The sequence below is a fragment of the Dermochelys coriacea genome, chromosome 14 (assembly GCF_009764565.3).
Source record: "Dermochelys coriacea isolate rDerCor1 chromosome 14, rDerCor1.pri.v4, whole genome shotgun sequence".
NCBI classification, from domain to species: Eukaryota; Metazoa; Chordata; order Testudines; family Dermochelyidae; genus Dermochelys; species Dermochelys coriacea.
The window spans coordinates 6498136-6519115 of record NC_050081.1 but is presented as its reverse complement, the minus strand read 5'-3'; the positions used below and the strand labels follow the sequence as shown (position 1 = coordinate 6519115).

Below are 20980 nucleotides of genomic sequence, written 5' to 3'. Positions count from 1 at the left end.
TTTGTGCTGAGTTGTTTTTGTGAATACAGCCAGACACCAGAAAAGGGGCTACATTTTGACCTGCTACAGCTTATGTGGGCTGTGCTTCAGGCAGGGTGGGGGAATCACCTGCTCCCAGCTCTGTATTCTGGAAATGAAGGAAAGGTCAAAGGAATTTTGTCACAAGAGCATCTCTATTCTGTTTCAGTAAACAAACCTTTATGGTCCCATTCCTTGCTGCTGTAATGAGCCTCTGCTGGGAGTTGTCAAGGGCCATGCATGTAATCTCTTCCTTCCCATGGGCATTGTTTATGAGGAGGCATTTGGCCCCCGTCTCCACATCCCACACAGCAACAGTGGCATCATCACCTCCTGTCACCACCTGTCAGCAGGGAGAGCAAAGTTTGAAATGTTCTGGTTTTGAGTTGTTTTACATTTTGCTAAGGAAAGCCCTGAGGAGCAGTATGGAGCAGCATCTCCGTTTGGAGCAGGACTTCACCTTCCCCAAATGGTGCATCAGTCCACCAGTTTATGCAGAAATGCCAATTATCCCACTTCAACCCATCTATAATATAGGCAGTGGCTGGTTCAAGGCAGCTATAGACCGATCCATGTATATCCATTGAACTGAATCACTGAAATCATCGTGGATAAACACTTGTGCGGTCAACAGGGGCCAATGTAGAATTGTTCTCTGCAATTTATCCTCTCCAGTGCTATGTCCAGTCTAGTTTGAAATTACTTCATGCTGAAGGATGTTGAGAAATTTGAAGAGGGTTCAGAGAAGAGCCATGAGAATGATCGAAGGAATGGAAAACATGCCTTAGTGAAAAACTTAAGGGGCTTAGTCTGTTTAGCTTATCAAAGAAAAAGTTAAAGGGTGATTTGTTCACAGTCTATAAATACAAACATGGGGAGCAGAGAGACAAGGTGGGTGAGGTGATGTCTTTTATTAGACCAACTTCTGTTGGTGAAAGAGACCCGCTTTGGAGCTAAACAGAGCTCTTCTTCAGGTCAGAGCTCTGGATAGCTCAAAAGCATGTCTCTTTCACCAATAGAAGCTGGGCTAATAAAAATATTACCTCACCCACCTTGTCTCTCTAATATCTTTGGACAGACGTGGCTACAACAATGCAAACTGCATGAAAGAAATTTGACGCCAGAGGGTTTTTTTAGTTTAGCTGACAAAGGTGTAACAAGAACCAATGTCTGGAAGTTGAAGCTAGGCAAACTCAGAGTAGAAATATGGTGCAACAGTGAGGATAATTAATCACTGAAACAACTTCCCAAGGGGTGTGGTGCATTCTCCATCACTGGAAATTTTTAAACAAAGATTGGATATTTTTCTTAATGATCTGCTGTAGTTCAACTACAACTATTGAACTTGAAGCAGGAATTAATACAGTGAAGTCCTAGGGCCTGTGTTGAGTAGATGATCACAGTGGTCCCTTTTGGCCTTAAAAATCTATGAAAAAAATGAAGGCGTTTCCATCACATCTCTTGGAAGACTACTCCAGTCTTTTAGAGCTTAACATCAACTTTCCTTTGCTCATTTCCATTCGATTTTGTCTTGTACTGCCATGAAGCATCCTAAACAAGTCTCCTTGTTTGGTGTTTATGTCCTGGGCCAAGGCATTCCGTAGGACATACAAGACCTATTATTGAAGAACAAAAATCAGTAATGAGGAAGTGAAACATAGGACAATGCGGAGTGTGAAAGAGGTGAGCATTCCAAAAACACTCAGAAAAGACCCGTGTTGGTCAGTTCAATACTAATGTGATTTAGAAAGATTTCCAAAGGCAGCCATATGTCAGGCTGCTAATGAGCTCTCATTTGGCACTAGCACTGCTTGGAATGGGTGTGAAATTTGGAGACCAAAGGGATCAGAGGACAGAGCTGAAGAGGTGGGTATATTTGGGGCTGGGGAATATTAAGAAGCGAATCTTGACAAATTGAAAGAAGTCAGGCTGACCGACAAAACAAGAGGAAGAAGATGCAAGGGATTGTGGCAGAGGATGGGTATGGAGGGGAATTTATAGAACAAGGCAGCTGGGCACCACACAACTAGCTGTGTGGTTCAATGGCTGACAGTTAAACACATAAAGTGATGGCAATTTGTTCCTAGCCTCACGCATGAGAGTAAAGATGTCAAAGCTGCTTAGCTGCAAACCCCAACTACTGCTGAGCTCAGCTTGGGAGGTGCTAGAGATGTCACCAAAGTCATGCTTTCCGGAGCCAACAGGATTTCTTTTTGAAACTTTTGATTAAGGCAAAGCTACAACAAATGGTTATCATACTACACTATACATTAATTAGTACTTATTCAGGATTGGTTTAATATTCAAAGATCCTGGCTAAATAGAGTTGAATGTACCTTGTTGCTCAGTCCTTTCTTGCATTTCCTGGCAGCTGCTCTCCTCCCCTCTCAGCTCCCAAAATATGACATGGAAACACATTCTGGAGCCAGACAGGACACAACCCAAGCCAAACCACATGAACTCAGGGTTCCGTGACGGTGGAGGAGATTTAAAAGGCTCCTGGACTTGTTTTCTGGGTGGGTTAATGGCTGGAATTTGTCGTTCTAACCTTGTCCGCCCTGTTTATTGCAGAAGGAATGCATCCCCGAAACAAAGTAACTCTTTTCTTGTGGCTTCTGACAGCGATTCAGCTGCACGTGTTCCAGGGCACACAACCCTTGACTGTGCTTTTCCAGTTGGTTTGGGATGCAGTCAAAACAAACGAGTGACTAATGTCTGTGAGCTGCCCCGGGTGAAGAGCTCCGCTTTGCCTTATTTGCACTTAGTGACTAATACCGATGGTTGGACGGATGGGAGACAAGTACATAAGCCCATCATCTGCCTGCTCCGGGTTAAGGAAACAGACAAAGAAACCAACGAATGGTGCACAGCTGCTTCATCCCACCGTTTGCTTCTCCAGCAATAAAACAGGGAGATTTTAGTATAGAACAAGAGCAAGCCCAAGTTCTTGCTTTTTCCTTCCATAGCAACTCACTGGAGAAATCGCTAGCGCTCGGGGACCTTCATATTGCTCTTCTTCTTGTCCCAGAGGAGAAGACTGTGACTCCCTCAATGTGTTTCAGAGTAGCAGCCGTGTTAATCTGTATTCGCAAAAAGAAAAGGAGTACTTGTGGCACCTTAGAGACTAACAAATTTATTAGAGCATAAGCTTTCGTGAGCTACAGCTCACTTCATCGGATGCATTTGGTGGAAAAAACAGAGGAGAGATATATCCCTCAATGTGCTTTCATTTTAATTCGAGACCTTAGAGCACCTCTCAGTCAAGCTCTGAAGAGTCTGGTCATCATAAATATACCTCTCCAGAGGGTAATGGGGTGGAGGAGGAATCCCCCCTGCCTGGTGCAGGGATTGGATGTGTTGACCTATATTAAAGTGCCTTCCACACCTAATTGCTATGGACTCAGCTGTGTCTGTAAAGCACTGCCCTGCCCTAGGGGCATTTCAGAGCTGCACCATTCTAGCAGGAGCAGCCTAGTTCCATCTGTGCACTAGATCTGCTCTGGTGCCTGGTCCCCAGCAATTCCCACTTTGGGACGATGCCTGTGGCTAGCAGGAGCAGTCCCAGCTCATCACTAAGCCCTTAGGTAAAAGTCCTATAGAATTTCTTAGGCATTTAATCTATGCCTAAGGTCTCTAGGAGCCAATGGAGGCTGAGACCCGTTCACTGCAATGGGAGCTTTGTCTGAGTCCAAACCAAATAAGGATTTCAGCGTTCAGTCCACAATGAACACTTTAAAATCCTGGGATCAGCATGCAGCTTGAGAGGGTGGGCTGTCAGTTGGACATCTGTGTGGGGATTAATGGAAAGGAATCCTTTCATTAGGCTGTGGAGTGGCCAGAGCTGCTTGCTCCTCAGCCACCGTTGTAGCAACAGGGCTGTCCGCACTGCTCTGGCCAGTGCATTTGAAAGAGAGGAAGCTAGGTTTTTTTCTGGCTTGCACACTTTAATTGCAGATCTGTAGTCATTGGGGATGATGCTTGAGGCAATGGATCAAATTTGCAAAGAAGTGTTTGTGTGCTGTTTCCTGCATCCTTTTTGCACCTGCAGACTCTTAACTAACACCCAGAGACGTATATGCACGTGCAGCACACACACTTCTAAGGATGTGCAAATCCGAGTTTGTGTGCCTGCATTAGGATTTGTGCAGCACAAATTGAAAGAGTGAAAAAGTGCATGAGCACATCTAAAAATCTTTCCCAACTGGATTTTCAAATTGCTGGCAGAGCATGTGCCTCTGGTAACTGGGAAAGCCAGTTTTTTACTTGTAATTTCAAAAACTGGACTGGGAAAGTCACATGGAGAGAAGAAATACAGAGATCCATAATGATGTTTTTACAATCACTTTCCTGGAACTTGCAAATCTAGCATAGAAACTAAAGATGGGTCTGAACCAAACTCCCAGATCCAAACACCCCCAATCCTATAGAGTGTACAAAATCTATATCTGATTTGCTCAGTTGCCCCATATCTACAGTGGGCCAAACGAGTATCTCATATGCAAACACATAAAGGGGTTTAAATTCTGCATTCGTATCCAAATTTTTTGGTTTAAGCCCAACCCTACCGGAAAGCGCTGATCAATAAAGTTATCAGAAGTGCTGACCTGGTGGAAGAAGGTGTTATACAGAGCACCACATAATGGTGCATCATGGGTAGCCAGCATTTCTTCCTCAGGACTGTCATGCGCTAGCTTCAACAATCCAATATAATCAGCACAGGAGACTAAGAGGACGTGGGGAGACTGCTGGATGAGCAAGAAGGGAAAATCCCCCTGCTCTAGCGTTTGTTCTGGCTGGACACATGGGAACTTGAGCACCAGTGTTTGCAGACAAGCCTGTGAGAAAATATCCCAGACTTTCAGGACCTGAGAAAGGAGAGAGAGAGAAGCCGGGATTTATTTACGTGTTTGCTAGGGGCAGCTACTAGTGGCTCTGCATACTCCCAAATTTTGTGGTTCAGGAAGATCTTTTCTATTTACCATGGAGTGACGTGCTCGTGCTTTGTGATGTTTTAGCTTGTCACCTTATGTACTTCCTTTCACACCCCATCTTCTCGCAGAGTTAAGGGCATTGTTGAAGTGAGTCTAGTTACAATATATTGCACAAATACTGAGACTTCATCTGAGCTTTTCAAAAGGCTTCATAATCATTATTAGACCAGGGCAAATAATGGTTTTTGGTTTGTTGGCAATTTCAAAAGTAAAAAAAAATTATTCCAGGTCAAACTGAAAACTAAAAATTTTGCAATTTTCAACAAATCAAAAAGTAAAAAAAAGAAAAGAAAAGAAAAGATTTTGGGTCAAACAAAACTTGTTTGTATTATGACCATGTTTGTAGATTTTTAAAAACAAAATTAAAGAGCATTTTGAAAGACAAAGGTATTTAAAACCCCAAACATTCAAACATTTCATTCTGAAAATGTCAAAGTGAAGCATTTTAATTTTTTTCTGATTTTTTTCCCAAAACAAGCAATTCCAGGAAACCAACACTAAGTTGCAAAATGTTTGAGTCACTGAATTTGCATTTTAATAAAAAAATAGGCCAAAAAATGTCACACAGCTCTAATGCTGGATTAATGCTTTTATCCACACGATGCCTCTGGAAGGGGAGTCAAGTATTATATTCTTTGTTTCATAGTCCCATACATTTACTACTAAAAAAGGACTTGCTAGCCCTGATTCTTAGGGAAATGGCAGAATGTAATCATATTTGCTTTTATGTAGTCCAACTACCAACCTGCAGTGAAGGTGCATGTATTCTTTTTAAGCACTTATTTGGCTTAAAATTATTAATTGCTACAATTGCTGAGAAATTTCTCCCCCTCTTTTAATTGCCTGCAAAATGAAAAAATTTCAAAATACTGTAACAACCACCTCTTCAAAAGGCAAGAGGAGATAAAAGAAACTCCTGTTGCCTCAAAAACAGCTGCACACTCGTTCCTTGGCCATAGTTACACGTAGACTTTCCATACGCTTTGACACTGGCATCAGAATACTGGGAATGCCCATGATGTCTTTCAGCCAAGGATCTCAAATCACTTTACAAAGAATCATTAGTTAATGAAGCCTCACAATGCCCTGATAAGGTAGGTGAGGAATTCATGGAAATTGCTTCATCCACCTATGGAGTGAAACCTGGCAGCTTTGTAGCATAGGAAGTAAAGAATGGTATACTGGAGCAATACACTTCAGTATCCAATTGAAACTGCTGGAGGAATTTTGGGAGGCAGAATGAGCTGATATGCGACAAGAGCACTGGTGTCAAAATGCCTGTTCTTATGAAAAGTGTATTAGCATCTTTCAGGACCACAAAATGGATAGGAGTGCCTTCGTTTTACTACCCAGTCAAAAGCTGGCCCCTCAGGCAGTGCAGTACCTGTTAACTTTGTGCTGAGTCAGGCGTTTTGTTCATCATGACTCAGATGGAAGACTGCCCCCCTACTCAACCCCCACACCACCTGCTGCAGCACCTCAATGCTCTTTGGAGGTCTTCTACCCAAACACTGATCCAGTGACGTATCAAACGTCCATCTGGCATGGTGCATATTGAGAAGGAGAGGTGAACATTGCTATTAAAGGAGGAGCGTTGACTAAAACCTAGCACAAATATGACAAACCGAGTCCTTGGAATAGCTGAATACGTGTCCTCGGGGCTCATGGATGGCAACTGCCAGAATTGTAGTATAATGTCCCTGAAAGGTAGCAATTGGCCAGCTTGTGACATATTGGTTCCAGAGTTGCACAGCATGATCCACCCCTCCGGTAACTAGCAGATTCAGGGATTTGCAGTAGTCGAAGCATTTTACACCCTCGAAAAAATAGGAAAAAAGCAATAAGTGCTTTGGAAAAGTTTGTACAGTCTATGCAGAGTATCTGGAATGAGGTTGCGCAGTGCAGAGAGGTCCAACTAGGAAAAGACTCAGGGCTCATCTATACTTAAAACACTGCATTGGCGCAGCTGTAGTGCTTAAGTGAGGATGCTCTATCATAGAATATCAGGGTTGGAAGAGACCTCAGGAGGACATCTAGTCCAACCCCCTGCGCAAAGCAGGACCAATCCCCAACTAAACTATGCTAATGGGAGCGAGCTCTCCCATTGGTGTAGTTAATCCATCTCCCTGAGAGCTGGTAGCCATGTCAGCAGGAGAAATTCTCCCGCTGACATAGAGCTGTCTACATGGGGGCGGGGGTGGGTGATGGTGGTTAGGTCAGTGTAACTATGTTGTTCAGGGGTATGGATTTTTCACACTCCTCAGCGACATAGTTATAGCAAAGTAATTCTGTAGATCTGACCTCAGTACAATGTTAAAGCACACGAGGGAACCATTAGTGCACACCAGCAGGGTCTACCAGGACCAATTAACATGCAGCATGTTAGTGTACCGTAGAAATCACACCCCTGTAGAGTACATCACCCCACCTTGTAGACAAGGCCTCAGGAATAGTGGGGTTTTTCCCCTTTTCATATTTCAGCTTTGTGATTCAGGTATCAGACATTGTTACTTTTTTTATCCCTGATTGATAAAGAAAGGGTTCTGAGAATAATTTAGGGTCACAAAGAAGCTCTTAAATATTATGATTAAAAAAAATGCACTTTCCCCCCCATCTCGCATAATCTACTCAGTCATACAGAGGAAACCTTTGCACTTTGCAATTAGAATTTCTGTCCGGATGGGAGGGCTCCAGTTCTTTCTTTCCATGACTAAATTTTTTTGTGATTGTAGACCAGAGGCGGGAAAGGCCTCTTGATTTCAGCAATGCTAAGTTTTGTTTAACTATCCAATTGCAAAACCACAATGAACTGAATGGAGCTAATTTAGATCTTCCAAAAATTTGGTTTCAAATTCTATTTTTCCTGAATTTCATTAAGCTTTGTGGAGTCTATCTATGCTGTTGCTTTTATTGTAAAAATAGAATTGTTAGCTAGTAAAATATAATTGCTATTTTTTTCATATTGAATTAAAACAGTGTAACTCCCACTGAAATCAATGGGAGCAGGTTAGGCACCTAAACCTACTTAGGTGTTTTTGAAAATCCATCTAGCTCAGGGGTGGGCAAACTTTTTGGCCCGAGGGCCACATCGGGGTTGCGAAACTGTATGGAGGGCCGGGTAGGGAAGGCTGTGCCTCCCCAAACAGCCTGCCCCCCGCCCCCCACTCCTTGTCCCGTGACCGCCCCCTCCCAGGACCCCTTACTCCTAACCGCCCCCCCGGCACCCCACCCCTATCCAACCCTCCCTGTTCCCCGACCCCTGACTGCCCCCCCAGAACCTCCGCCCCATCTAACCACCCCTGCTCCCTGTCCCCTGAGACCTCCTGTCCCTTATCTAACACCCCACTTCCCCCCTCGCTCCCCGCCCCCTTACCAGGCTGCTCAGTGGCAGGACTGGCTTATTGGAAAGCCTGGGAGGTGGGCGGGCGCAAGCCGCGCTGCTTGTGTGATGGCGTGGCTGTGGGGGAGGGGCTGGGGACTAGCAGCCCCAGCCAGGAGCTCAAGGGCCGGGCAGGATGGTCCCACGGGCCGTATGTGGCCCACGGGCCATAGTTTGCCCACCTCCAATCTAGATGCCTATCTGCATCTTTAGGCAATATCTCACAAAGACCGGGGGTATGGCTACATGAGAAACTTAAGTCAATCTATATTAGGTCGACTTACAGCCGCTGCAGTAATCACTGTGGTGATACATGCCCACGCTGCCCTCCTTGCACGTGCTCACCAGCAGCGCTTCCACTGACCTCAAAGGGACAGCGTGTGCTCTCTTTTCCTGTCCTTTTTCACTAGGCAGGAGACGTGTTCTCTCTGCGAGAAGCCCCAGGCGGTTTCCCAGCTGGGAATGGAGAGCAGGGGGGGTTGGAGGGGCTCCTGGCAGGCTGCCCCTCCCACCCCCCCCCATTCCCCATTCCCTGCTGGGAAGCCACCTGGGGCTTCTTGCCTCCCCTTTCCCCTCTGGGAGTAAATGCAGAGAGAACACGTCTTCTGCCTAGTGAAAAAAGACAGGAAAAGACTGACAAATGTGCAGTCCTGTAGAAAGGAAACAGGGCCCTGTGGTTAGGATACTAGCCAGGGGCTGGAGAGACCCAGATTCAATCCCCTGTTCTGTCACAGACTTCTTGTGTAGCCTTGGGTGGGATCCACAAAGGTGCCTAAGCTCCAGTGTGATCCACACAACTCCTGCTGACCCATGGAGGTGTCTAAAGTAACTTGGTGCCTATGGTTTTTGGGTAAAGGTTTCCTTGGGCTCTTGTGTTCCTGCCTTGGAGCATGCACACTGCTGCCCCACTCCAGGCATATAAAGGCCGATCTCCTGCCTAAATCCCCAAATGATCCATGAACCGGGGGAAGACAGGCATTTGCTCACCTATTTCATGGGGCCCAATCCAGTAGGCCACCTCTGAGCATGCTGCTGGATGGGGTGCCATTCAAACTCTGGTGGTGGCAGTGATGCCCCTCTTATAACCTTTAGCCCAGTGGTTAAAGCACTCACCTAGGATGTGGGAGACCCAGGTTCAATCCACCTGCTTGAGGGGGGAGAAAGGAATTGAACTGGGATTTCCCGCCTCTCTCTCAGAAACTTGCTCCAGCTACTGAGCTATGGGCTGTTTTGACATGCGTCTCCTTCAACTCTCCCGTTGAGGCTGTTCCATTGTGGACAAATAATTAAAGTGACCAGAAAGAAAGAGACCGTGGGAATGACTGTAGCCTGGTGGTTCAGGCACCAACGTGGGCAGTGGGAGACCTAGGGTCCAGCCCCTCTGCTCCAATCCCGCTTCCTTGCAACTCCATGTCCTTTTGTGGATCTAGGCCTTTGTCTCGCTGTACCTCAGTTCCCCATCTGTACATTGGAGTTAATAGCCCTGTCCTACCTCAAAGGGGTGTGGTAAGGATAAAGACATTAAAGATTGCGAGGTGCTCAGATACTGGGTTAATGGGGGGCCAGAGAAGTACCTGAGAGAGATAAGAAGAGTGATAAACTCTGGTGAGTATAAAAACAGGAATATAATATTATGAAATATATGTGACTGTGTTCATTTTGCCTGATGCTGGAGTAAAAACATTGGCCACAGGGCAGGGAGTGGAGCTACCTTCTTGATTTTCCAGGTGTAAACTTTTCTCTTTCTGAGAATATCCATGATCACCACCGAGGTCTTGGGACTGCCTGAGGATGTGATGATGAGTTCTCCCTCTGCTACATACTGGATTTGGGAAACAGCTTCCTCGTGCACCTCTGGGATGGTTTGATATTGCAGGAGTTTACTGTGCTCTTTAATTTCCTGGGAGAAAACAAGGGATAGAAATGTCACAAGGCTAATTCACCTACTAATCATCCAGCATAATACGAACGGCGGTAGCATGCACGCAGAAAGGGAGAAATATAGAGGGGTTGGAACAGTAGAAGAGATGTGGGGTTTAGCAGTGAAGTTTGGTGAGCCCTGGGCCTAATGCAATGATGTTTATGATGCCATGCCAACCCAGCAGACTATTTTGTCCCCCAGCAGTGTGATTAATGACTTGATGATGCGATTAAAGTTGAGCCTGAGATGCACAGTTCAGATCCAGAACCAAATATCTCCAGACTTAGGGCATTCAGGAGTTGGTTTGGGACAATTCTGAATGGCCACACACAGCGGTTACATTTTGTCCCCCAGACACAAACCTGGGATTTTTGCCTCAACTTGAAAACAGCTTGTTTGGAAGGATTTCTCTAGTTCCCTCCATCCCCACTCACCAAGCTCTAAAAATAACCCACTATGTTTCTATTTATAACCGAGAACAGCAGCAACTAACTCTGCTCACATGCTTGGGAGCTACTGCAGCCTCAAATTCTTTGATATGAACCTAGGGCGGTGAAGGCATTTTACAGTCTGAATGCTAGAGATGCGCCTCTGATTTGTGTTGCCCAGTGGACTCTCGCAGCCTTGACCTTTTATCTCAGCCCAGAGCAGCATCCAAGGCTATTTCCTTTGAACATATGTGAATTCACTTTGGGCAGCTCTCTCATTTCAAAGGGAATTTTTTTTTTAATATAGAATTTTTTTTATAGCAACTCCTGCCCAGCTCTGTAGAAATGAATATTTCACAAGCACTGAATTCCCCCACCCTTCCATTATTTGTAGAAGCTGGATATCAGAGATTAATGTAGACGGTTCAGTGGGGCCCAGGAATTTAGAGGGCCCTTGGGAACCCCTGCTTAACTGAGATGATTCCCTGTTTATCCTCCTCATCTTGCTACGGGATGACTTCTCTGTCTGGCTGACGACAGCTGGACTTGGCTCCTGGCTCAATTGGGACTTAAGCTCAAGACAAACCTTAAGTGGTGAAGTTTTGATACAGTTTCGCTAACACACGGGCTAGTAGGTCATGCCTTAGTCACCATCTGAGAATAATGGTGTGTGTGTGTGAGTGTTAGAGAGAGAGAAGGACGTTAGTAGAGGAGTAAAAACAACCTGGTAGACTTGTGGGCCGATTGAAGCAGTACCCAGAATTTTGTTGGCTGTGCAGGTTGGGTCCCAATCCCCGTGTCACCTTCGATACAGGTCAGTGCTATTCCAATTTTATCAACTAGGGAAGCCCTGCATTAGAAAAATGTTTGGTCCACTCCTTTATGGACCGAGAGGGAGAGCCTGGGGAGGAGGGGAAGCATTTGGTACCCAATAGTGGCTATAAAGCCTGTGCTCCTTACATGTCGCTATCAGGACTGGCTCTAGGCACCAGCAAAGCAAGCACGTGCTTGGGGCGGCACAATTCCAGGGGTGGCATTCTGGTCACCCTTTTTTTTTCTTTTTTTTTTTTTCTTTTTTTGCTTGGGTGGCACTCCAGCTAACTGCTGTAAAGTGGGATTTGTTAAAGACAGAGTGGGGCAGCACTTGGCGAAGTGAAAGTTTGCGAATTCTTGCCTGACGTAGCTGGGCTGATGGGGAGAAGATAGTGGTATCTACTTGGCCGTGGTAGCTAAGCCTGACCTAAACTGGACCATCTTTCCTAGCTTAGGTTCCATTTCCAGGGCCTCCAAAAAGAGGCCAGGAAGGGCAGTGTCAAAGGAGGGATGCTTAGCACCATTCTTAGCACCACTCGAAGTTTAGCACCATTCTGGAAGGTGCCTTTCTGCCCACACCTGCAGGAAGACTCTGTGCGGCCCTGACTGATCCGAGAAGGGCTTTTCAAAGATGCCTGAATGAGGGTGCAGCAGCCAGAGCAGGTGAACGTCACCGTGGTCATCTCCCCAGAGCAGCAAGGAGCGACTCCCTAAGGACTGAAAGGGAAAAAAAAAAAACAGAGGAGGAGGGAGGAGTTGGGATTTGCTGGGGAAAGCTGATGATGTTCCCTTTACGGTCCATCTTCACATGGTTAACAGACGATTAAACATACACTGAATGCAATTGCACTTGAGTCACTGCTGAAAACCACACTACATTCCGTTGGACCAAAGCCAGGGAATCGGCCCATGGCTCGAGTAGGGTGCTGGGCATACCTTGGGGATCTCTGCAGGGAGCTCTGATACAGCACCCCTCATGCTGTGTGTGCATCCACCCCCTGGGTCCATCCCACACACACCCGTGCCATGCCCCAAACTCACCACATGTGGCCACACAGAGTGCCCCTTCACCCCAAGAGCTGGGCTCTGTGCAGTCTAGCAGGCTCATACGTGTGCCCTCTCCCCAAATCCTGATTCTGGACTAGGGTAGCGGCACAGCTTTGGGTCCCTGTGTCAAGGCCCTCACACATTGCAGAGAAGCAAGATTTGCCCCATCCAGTACAGACAGCTGATAACAATCAAATCCCCTGACACAGGGTGTGAATTGGAACCATCTCTATCTCCTGTACAGGCAGTATTGATTCTGCTCCCTTTATAGATACGTTGATTCTGTTACCCTTATATACAACATATATACAGCACGTCTCCCTATAGACACCATTGCACAACTGGCTAAGTACATCACTGGTGGAGTGGGGCAGGTTTGCCTTTCCCTGAAACATCAGATGCCCATCTCTGCTACAAGCAGGAAATTGAATTTGATGGAGAAGGCTCTGATCCGCTCTGCAAATCCTCTGTTCCCAAGAAGATTATAGCTAGAAAAGCTTCCTAAATAAATCCCAGTTTCAAATCTGAGAGCACCCTTGTTATTCCTTTAAGTAATGATTAACTTTTCCCTCTTGCCCTGAATCTTGATGGGCTTCTAAGTCACTCGCAAGAGAATGGTAGCAAACAATCTTTGTGACCTAAGTCAGGATGGGTTCTTGCATCTGAAATATAAGACAATCTTATATTGTGACCTTACCTCAAAGAATTATAGCTTGGCACAAATGATCATAAACACTTTTACTTGTTGGGGATAAACAATAAAGGTTACAGGTAACTTTATGAGCACATATTGGAACACAAAGTGCTGTGCCACTGTACCTTTGCATTATACCAGTAGTACAATGAAGTTGGAACATTTTTCAGAGCTGGAGGGATAGAAAGAGAAATGGAATATTAGAATTGTTCATAACTTTTTTCTATCCCACTTCCTCAATATCCATTTTCCATGTGATACGTAGAAAGGGATCCTATTCTCTCACTGCAGTGGGAAGGGATGAAGATGCATGGAACTAATCACTGTTAATGGCAGGGAACAGTGTAAATTCCTTGGGTATGCATGAAAATATAGAGACCAGAATGATGTATAGTTTCCTCTACCTATATCTATTTTCATGATCAACTACAATCTCTTACAAACATCAACATAATCATCACTAGAGACAGACGTGAACCAAAACTCTGGGCCCAAATACTCATTGAAGTGCTGTGAAATTCAGAAATGGATCAGAATTTAGCAGCTCAGCCTTCTCTAATCACTTCTTGCATTCACCTATTCCCAGCAATTGCTGTATTGTCATTTATTTAAATAAGGTTCATTGGGCCTGTTTCTCCATTGCAGGAGGTAAATGCTACCACATGAGAATGGTAGCACATCACTTCCACTAGCCGCACAAGCTGCAAGACAGTGTAGAATCAGATCCACTATACATAAAGGACCAGCTCCTCACACAATGTAAAATTGGATCTCAGTGGAGCTATGCTAACGAATGCCAGTTGAGGATCTGACCAAAACCACATTCTGCCCAATTTATATCTCAGGTAATCCCATGGGCCGCAAGATGCTTTCACTAGTGTAAATTCAGCTTGATCTCACTGCACCCAATGGAGCCAGTCTGGATTTATGCCAGTACCAGTGTGAACAGAATTTGGTCCACTGACTTCAGTCAGGGTGATCATTCCAGCCTTCAGTTTAAACCTTGATACCCATACATCTATAGGAATCCATCCCCTCCACAGCTAACCTACTAGTGAGTGTTGGGGTCTGGTTCCGAAGCTCCAACTCTCCATCTGCTGCACCATTCCCAAACCGCATGGCTTTAGCTACCTGCCTTTGGCCAGTTTTGGCTAACTCCATTAAGCAGTAGGAGAGAACAACAACAGGGACCCCAGAGACTGCAGTGATCAGCAACTAAGGACTTTTATTTGGTTTATTGCTCTCCAAAATACCCAGGTTTCTGTGTGAATAGCCTGGTGTTTTCTCCCCAGAAAGCAATGCTGGAAATCAGAAGCCTGATTTAGACGATACCCAAACCTCAGAATAGAATCTGGGAACATGAACAGAGGCCCCTCCTATTAGTAAAACCCTAACTTGTACCAAATAAATGAAACTCTTCAAAAAGGTTTGCTGTGGACACGTCAAAAAAGTGAATATCCCTGCAGGTGGTGGCTACTGCAAATTTGTGGACATTTGCCATGTACGCAGCATCTGTGGTCCAGAATTTCAACCTTCTTTTTTCTGCTTGAGAGCCTTTGGAATCTGTTGCAATCTGTTAGAAAACAAGTAGCAAAGGGAAAGGAGTACTTGTGGCACCTTAGAGACTAACAAATTTATTAGAGCATAAGCTTTCGTGAGCTACAGCGAGAACTCAAAAGATTGGAATCCCTCTCAGAAGAAATGCACTGGGGCCACCTTCAGCATGAAACAGCCATTCCCAGATGAAGTTAATATGCCCGCATTCTGCAAGGAGCTGTGTATTTTTCATCTCCCACTGAAGACACTCAGCACTTGATAGGAATTTCTCAGCAGCACCTAGCAGTGCCAGGGGCATACTGCTTGGAAAATGAAGGTAACCTGCTAATCCTAGCTTCCCAAACATATGCATTATTATTGATCTGTACTGCAGTAGCATTAGGCGTCATGGACCGGGGCCCCATTGTGCTAGGTGCTGTATACACTCCCAAAGAGTTTACAATCTAAGTAGTCACTAACAGACAACAGGAAGAGCTGGACAGACAGGCACTCTGACCCCATATAATGCTAGTTGATGCAATGCATTTAACAATACACAAAAATGCAAACCTCTTATTTTCCCCAGGGCAGATGGAAGGCGTACTAGGAGCCATAAGAAGCGGTTTATGAATGTAGGTACTGGATTCTCATTAGGGAGGGTTTAAACTCAGAATTTCCCACAAAAGAGAAATTCTGACACTTTGGAAAATATTTGATTCAGATTCAGAATGAAACACAGGAATTTTGGAATTTCCCATTATGGGAAAAAAACAGTGTTTCTTTTCAAAAATGCTCCCAGGCTCCTCAGCAGTCCACCTGAGGAGTTGAGGGCCCACGGGCTTCCAGGACCCCTAGATCCCAGGGCAGCTGGCTGGGCTGCCTGGCTCTCCAGTTGGATACCTCAGGGAGTCAGGGAGTTGGCTGCCCAGGGAGTCATGCAGCCAGGTAGCTACCATGGAACCTGGAAGCCCCAGATCTGCAGCAGCCCTCCAGGTGGGCAGCCAAGGAACTAAAGCTTTTATTTCCATTTTCCTATAGACAATCAACATTTGGGGGCAAAGCTGAAACTTTCTTGCAGAAAATTTGAATCTTGCGGAAACTGCATTTTCCATTGGAAAACATTCCTCTGTAAAATCCCAACCAGCTCTAATCCTCATTGCAAAGAGGCTAAACTCTCCTAGAGATAGCAATTTATTGAGTGAAATCTGGATGCTGAATTACTCCCATGTTCAGTTGTCACTGCATTTATCCCCAATGCTATTATCAATCTCTTTACCTCATATGTTTTCTGACTATGTAGAGCGCTGTCCCAGGTAGTAACAACTCCTCCTTTGCTGACACTTACAAACCAGAGTGGTGGTAGAGAAGAGATGGCCAATAACCTGGTAGTTGGTGCCAGCTGAAAAACCAAGACACATCTTGCTCCAGTGGTCAGATCTCACTCTCTTCTCCATTTCACATTATATACGTGCCTGTAATTCAGCCATTGTGTTCAATGCTGGGTATAAACAAGGCTAGAATTTGACTGTACACCTTCAAAGTTATAGGGAAATGCTCAACCCAACTGGTCCTGAAATAGGCAAATTATGACCCTTCCCTATTATTTGATAAAGTGACCTCTCCCTAGATTTAAGTGCCTGGCCAGAATTGTTTTACTGTTATGTCAGTGGAATAAATCTGGAATTCTTTATTCATTTTTTACTAGAAATTCAACAAGAAAAGCTGCCCTGAAGACAATTCTAGCTAGACAGAAAACTCTGCCAGCCGCTGTCTGCCTGTGTCCTCAAGAAAACTGCAATAAAGCCTGAGGGGAAAAAAGAGTAAAGCTCAAGTTTTTAATTCCTTTTATATTTTGTTTGTGAAGGGAAAATGCAGCTGAAGAAGAGAGGAATATTGCCGAACTACATGCAGCACCAGAGAATGGTTACACTGCTAGCCTGTCCAGTTACAATTCAGCTCCTCCATCCTCTGCGACCAATGCACTTCCCTCTCCACTCACCTTGTTCTGCACACAGTGTCGGATGAGGGGCTCCCTGCCAAGGAAGATCTCCTTCTTGGCTTTCATGTAGTCCCTTTCTTTGTAATAGAGCAGCAGGTATGTGCAGAACTTGTTCCAGTCAATAAGGCCATCACAGCTGGTGTCAACCTCAAAAAACATGGCAACAAACAAGGAGGGGGAAAAGCCAATGTGACTTCACAGGGAGTGTGAGCAGGCACAATGTGATCAAATTCCACTCCGATTATTAAAATTACTCATTGCTTGTATTACAGAAGCACCCGGAGGGTCTACCAGGTAACTGTACATATATATAATGAGACAGTCCCCGAACATGATGAGCTCACAGTCTAAATGGATAAGACATAGGGCGTGAACCTCTATGTCCCTGCATGTATATACCTGTGCAAAGTAGCTGTAAAATGCTATGAAATCGTGGTACTTTACTCAGTCTGGTGGTAGCATTTTACCTCCACAAGATGCAAGGCCGTGGAGAAGCAGTTAATGCTGAAGTTCCAGGTAGCCAGTTATAAGACTAGCTGCCATAAGGTAAGAGTCCTAATGGGAAGGGGAGTAGTGGAGGGACAGGCAAGGAAAAGATCAAAATAAGAGTGTTTCAAAATGTCGTGGCGCCTGTATGCTAGAAATGCTACCTGGCTGGGATGGGAATTACTTGCACTTATGACTCATCTAACCCCAGATCCTCACTACCTTGTTGAAAAGCAGCTCCGATTGGTTGTTCCAGATCTCAGAACTGGTCAGCTCCGACAGGGCTCTATGAAACTCTTGTAGAGTCAGACTTCCTGGTGGCTCCACTTTCTGTTTTCTGCAGGGTCTCACCCACTGGTCTTTATTCTCTGCTTCCCTGCCTTGGTCTTCCCCTTTGGGAGAGGTGTGATTAGTAAACAATGCTTCCAAGAGCTGCAAGTGACCCAGCTCCAGCTCTTCTTCCGGATGGGGGCTTTTACTCTGATCAAAGCTAGTGGAAAAGGAAAGCAAAGCAAAGCAAATGCTCATCGAGGACAGGATAGACACAGATTGTTGTGGGGGTATGTACTGCTCAGGTCCAAGGGTGTTAATTTGCTAAGTGAAAATTTGCAAATACAGACTAACACGGCTGCTACTCTGAAATTTGCTAAGTGTTCTCTTATAGGGAGTAGTAAGAACAAGAGGACTGCAGAGGGGTCGGTACTTTTGAAAATCAGGCTCAACGAGCCTCGTGTTGGACACCCAACATTAGTGGACTATTGAAAACATAGACATTAACCTCTCTGGGTGTGCCTACCCTGCACTTAAAAACCCGTGGCTGGCCTGTGCCAGCTGATGCAGGGCTTGGGCTAAGGGCCTGTTTAATTGCCGTGTAGCCATTTGGGCTTGAGCTGGAGCCCAGCATCTAGGACCCTGAGAGGTGGGAGGGTCCCTGAGCCCGAATATCTACACTGCACTTAAATAGCACATTAGCCCAAGACCGAGTCAGCTGGCACAGGCCAGCTGCGGGTGTCCAACGGCGGGGTAGACATAGCCACTGTGGCTCAGTTTCAGCCATCTGTCAATAATTAGAGTGTTCTGCATCACAGTTTTTTGGGAGGCTTCGAGATCCTTCGATGGAAGGCACAATTGTTTATTTATGATGATGATGATTACTATTAGTGCAATAAATGCAAGAGTGGCACCAGAGAAAGCAGGAAGTAAAGATGAAGCAAGTGTACCTGGCTGCTTTCCACACCCTCACAAGTGATAGTATTTCACCAGGAAATCCCTTGTGGCTTCTGCAACACATTCGCTTTCCCTTAGTGTTTCTCAAAGTCCCAAAGAGACATTTCCCTATCCCCTTCTCCCCTCACATGCCCATTTCCAAGGCCCTGAGTCTTCATAACTTTCCTCCTAGCTGAGAACGAATGGATGTGACTCTTTGCACTGCTCCTGAACCAGCAAGGGGGCTAGTACAGAGCTATGTGGAGCACTCTCTTCCCATCCCTGGGGGCTGGATATAGGTCTGAAACTCAGAGCCAGATCATCAGCTGGCACAAATCAATGCATCTCCATTGACTTATCCTAGCTGAGGATTTGGTCCTCTGAGCCTCTATCTAGTCATAGGCTGTTCCACCCTTGCACTTTTTTCTGAAGTATTTAATTCCCAAACCAAGTGCACTCAGATCTCAATAGCACATGATGCCATGACATTTTCTCTATGGCAAGCATGTGATCAGATGAAAATATCCAATGTGGGTAACTGCATAGCTTGGAGGAAATAATAACTCTAACACATATTGATTCCATGATTACAGGGGGGAATTCACTGTCAACTAATAAGCCACAATTTTTTTTCTATTCAAGGTTTTGCTATATTGAGGTACAACCTGTTGAATTCTTATTTTGTATAGAAAAGATTTAAATAAGTACAACACAGCATAACTTTCTATTTGATTATATTCAGTTTCTTTTCATACTGTCTTTTCAGAGGAAGTTACAAAAAGTTTAATAGCTGCCATAACTAGGTAATATGAACAGTAGCATCAACAACTGTGGTGCACAAAACCATTGATGATGGTGGATGTGTGAAACATCTATGACATTGTTTCCTTTTCACAAGGTACTGGATAAGCTTTCAGCATGACCTATGTCGATGTAGCCCATGAGCTATGTTAGTTCAACTGACAACCGATGGACTTGCATGGCTAAAACCCAGGTTGAAAAACGTGCAACATATTATCATGTCTTAAGGGCTTGTCACCATTGGGAAATTAGTGCACTGCAAGCAAAAGTGTGAATTTACAGCACTGTCTGCTCTGCACTAACTCCTTATGTTGACACTAAAAGTGCCTTTGTGAAACTTAGCTTAATACACTTTAAAGAGTACTACACTATCCTAGGGCACTTTTAGTGCTCAGTAAAAGTGTCCACCTAGGAAGTTAGTGCAGAGCAGCTAGCGTGCTGTAAATTCACACCCTAGTTTACTGCACACTAAACTTTCCATTTAGACAAAACCTTAATAAATGTACTATTGTCAGAATGGAACTTACCATGTTATACTTGCTGGTACTTCTTGCTTGTACGCACACCAGGAAGAATTCTGCTTTTGCTTTTCCATCACTGACATTTCAACTTTTTCTCCCTCTTTCTTGAAACTGCGATGGTTTTTCATGGCCTTTTCCCAGTAGACCAAACCTAATTAAATTGTGACATTGGCAGAACCAGAATCAATTCAATATCTCCTTCTTACCAATAAAGAGATAAGTAAGTAAATAAATAAAAAACATCAAGATCTGAATGATCTTCAACTGGAGCAAGGTGGAAGTTCTTCTCTGAGTTCTCCTGAGACCCTTATCCAATAATCCTTGAGAAGTTGCTTGGCACCAAAAATAAATGTTTTCAGGAAGCCACACTGACAATCTTGGTGGTAACTGCAATGCGCTATGGCTGAATCAAACACTGCTCTTCAGATGCAAGCTAAACCAATGTTTCAAGTTTTCCCAAGCCAAGATATGCCATACCATGGAAGCAAACTAGCTAGTGCATTCTTAGACAGCTGCACTGCTTAGAGGCTCCCACATACATGAGCAGCTGAATACATTACACAGACAGAAAACTAGAGGCTTCATTTTGAAAGGCCAGTACTAGGTACATTGGGAAGTGTATTCTACAGTGGTACTAGCCTGGACTTGCATAACACGATCCATCCTGCTTATAATTATTTAGCAACAGTGCCCAAGAAATGTTTCAACGCAAAGGAATTTCACTTGGGGGATGGGTCCATGAAGAGAAAAGCATTTGGTCAATTTATGATTAACCTGATAATTTGCAGTTGATATCTACAGAGAGGAGAGACAATCAGAGATTTCTTTCCTGTGCTCCGTTGAACATTAAGATTTTGCACCATGAGCTCAATGTGTGACCATACATAACAGGTGAACCTCCAGAAGGGGATTAATTTAGGGAATTACAAATAGCTGGTTGTGCAACTCTGAGACCATGATCAGCTAGGTGGGTTGGTAAAGTACACTGCACAGAAACAGAAGTGAATAGCTAAAGAGGCTCCTTCATCCTTGATCTCAGAAGTGGAATGCCCTGCCTGTTTCATAAATGTGGACTGGTTATTTAATAGTGAAGCAGGATAAATTTTTGTCTTGCTATTTTCATTAATACGTAATTTATTG

At 44.7% G+C, this 20980-nt stretch overlaps 1 protein-coding gene across 1 annotated transcript in view; it reads right to left on the bottom strand.

The window, feature by feature from the left end:
• LOC119843189 (WD repeat-containing protein on Y chromosome-like) overlaps positions 1 to 20698 on the bottom strand; it is a 54206-nt gene extending 33508 nt beyond the window's left edge. Inside the window, exons 1-11 of the mRNA XM_038372202.2 lie at positions 19847 to 20698; positions 17535 to 17802; positions 16827 to 16973; positions 16104 to 16226; positions 14693 to 14864; positions 13417 to 13463; positions 12130 to 12267; positions 10100 to 10288; positions 6635 to 6826; positions 4623 to 4883; positions 197 to 361 (exon numbers count right to left, since the gene is read on the bottom strand). Coding sequence (XP_038228130.1) covers positions 197 to 361; positions 4623 to 4883; positions 6635 to 6826; positions 10100 to 10288; positions 12130 to 12267; positions 13417 to 13463; positions 14693 to 14864; positions 16104 to 16226; positions 16827 to 16973; positions 17535 to 17802; positions 19847 to 19968 — 1824 coding nt within the window. The 5' untranslated portion in view covers positions 19969 to 20698. The remainder of the gene's footprint in view (positions 1 to 196; positions 362 to 4622; positions 4884 to 6634; positions 6827 to 10099; positions 10289 to 12129; positions 12268 to 13416; positions 13464 to 14692; positions 14865 to 16103; positions 16227 to 16826; positions 16974 to 17534; positions 17803 to 19846) is intronic.
• Between the last annotated feature and the right edge of the window lie 282 nt (positions 20699 to 20980).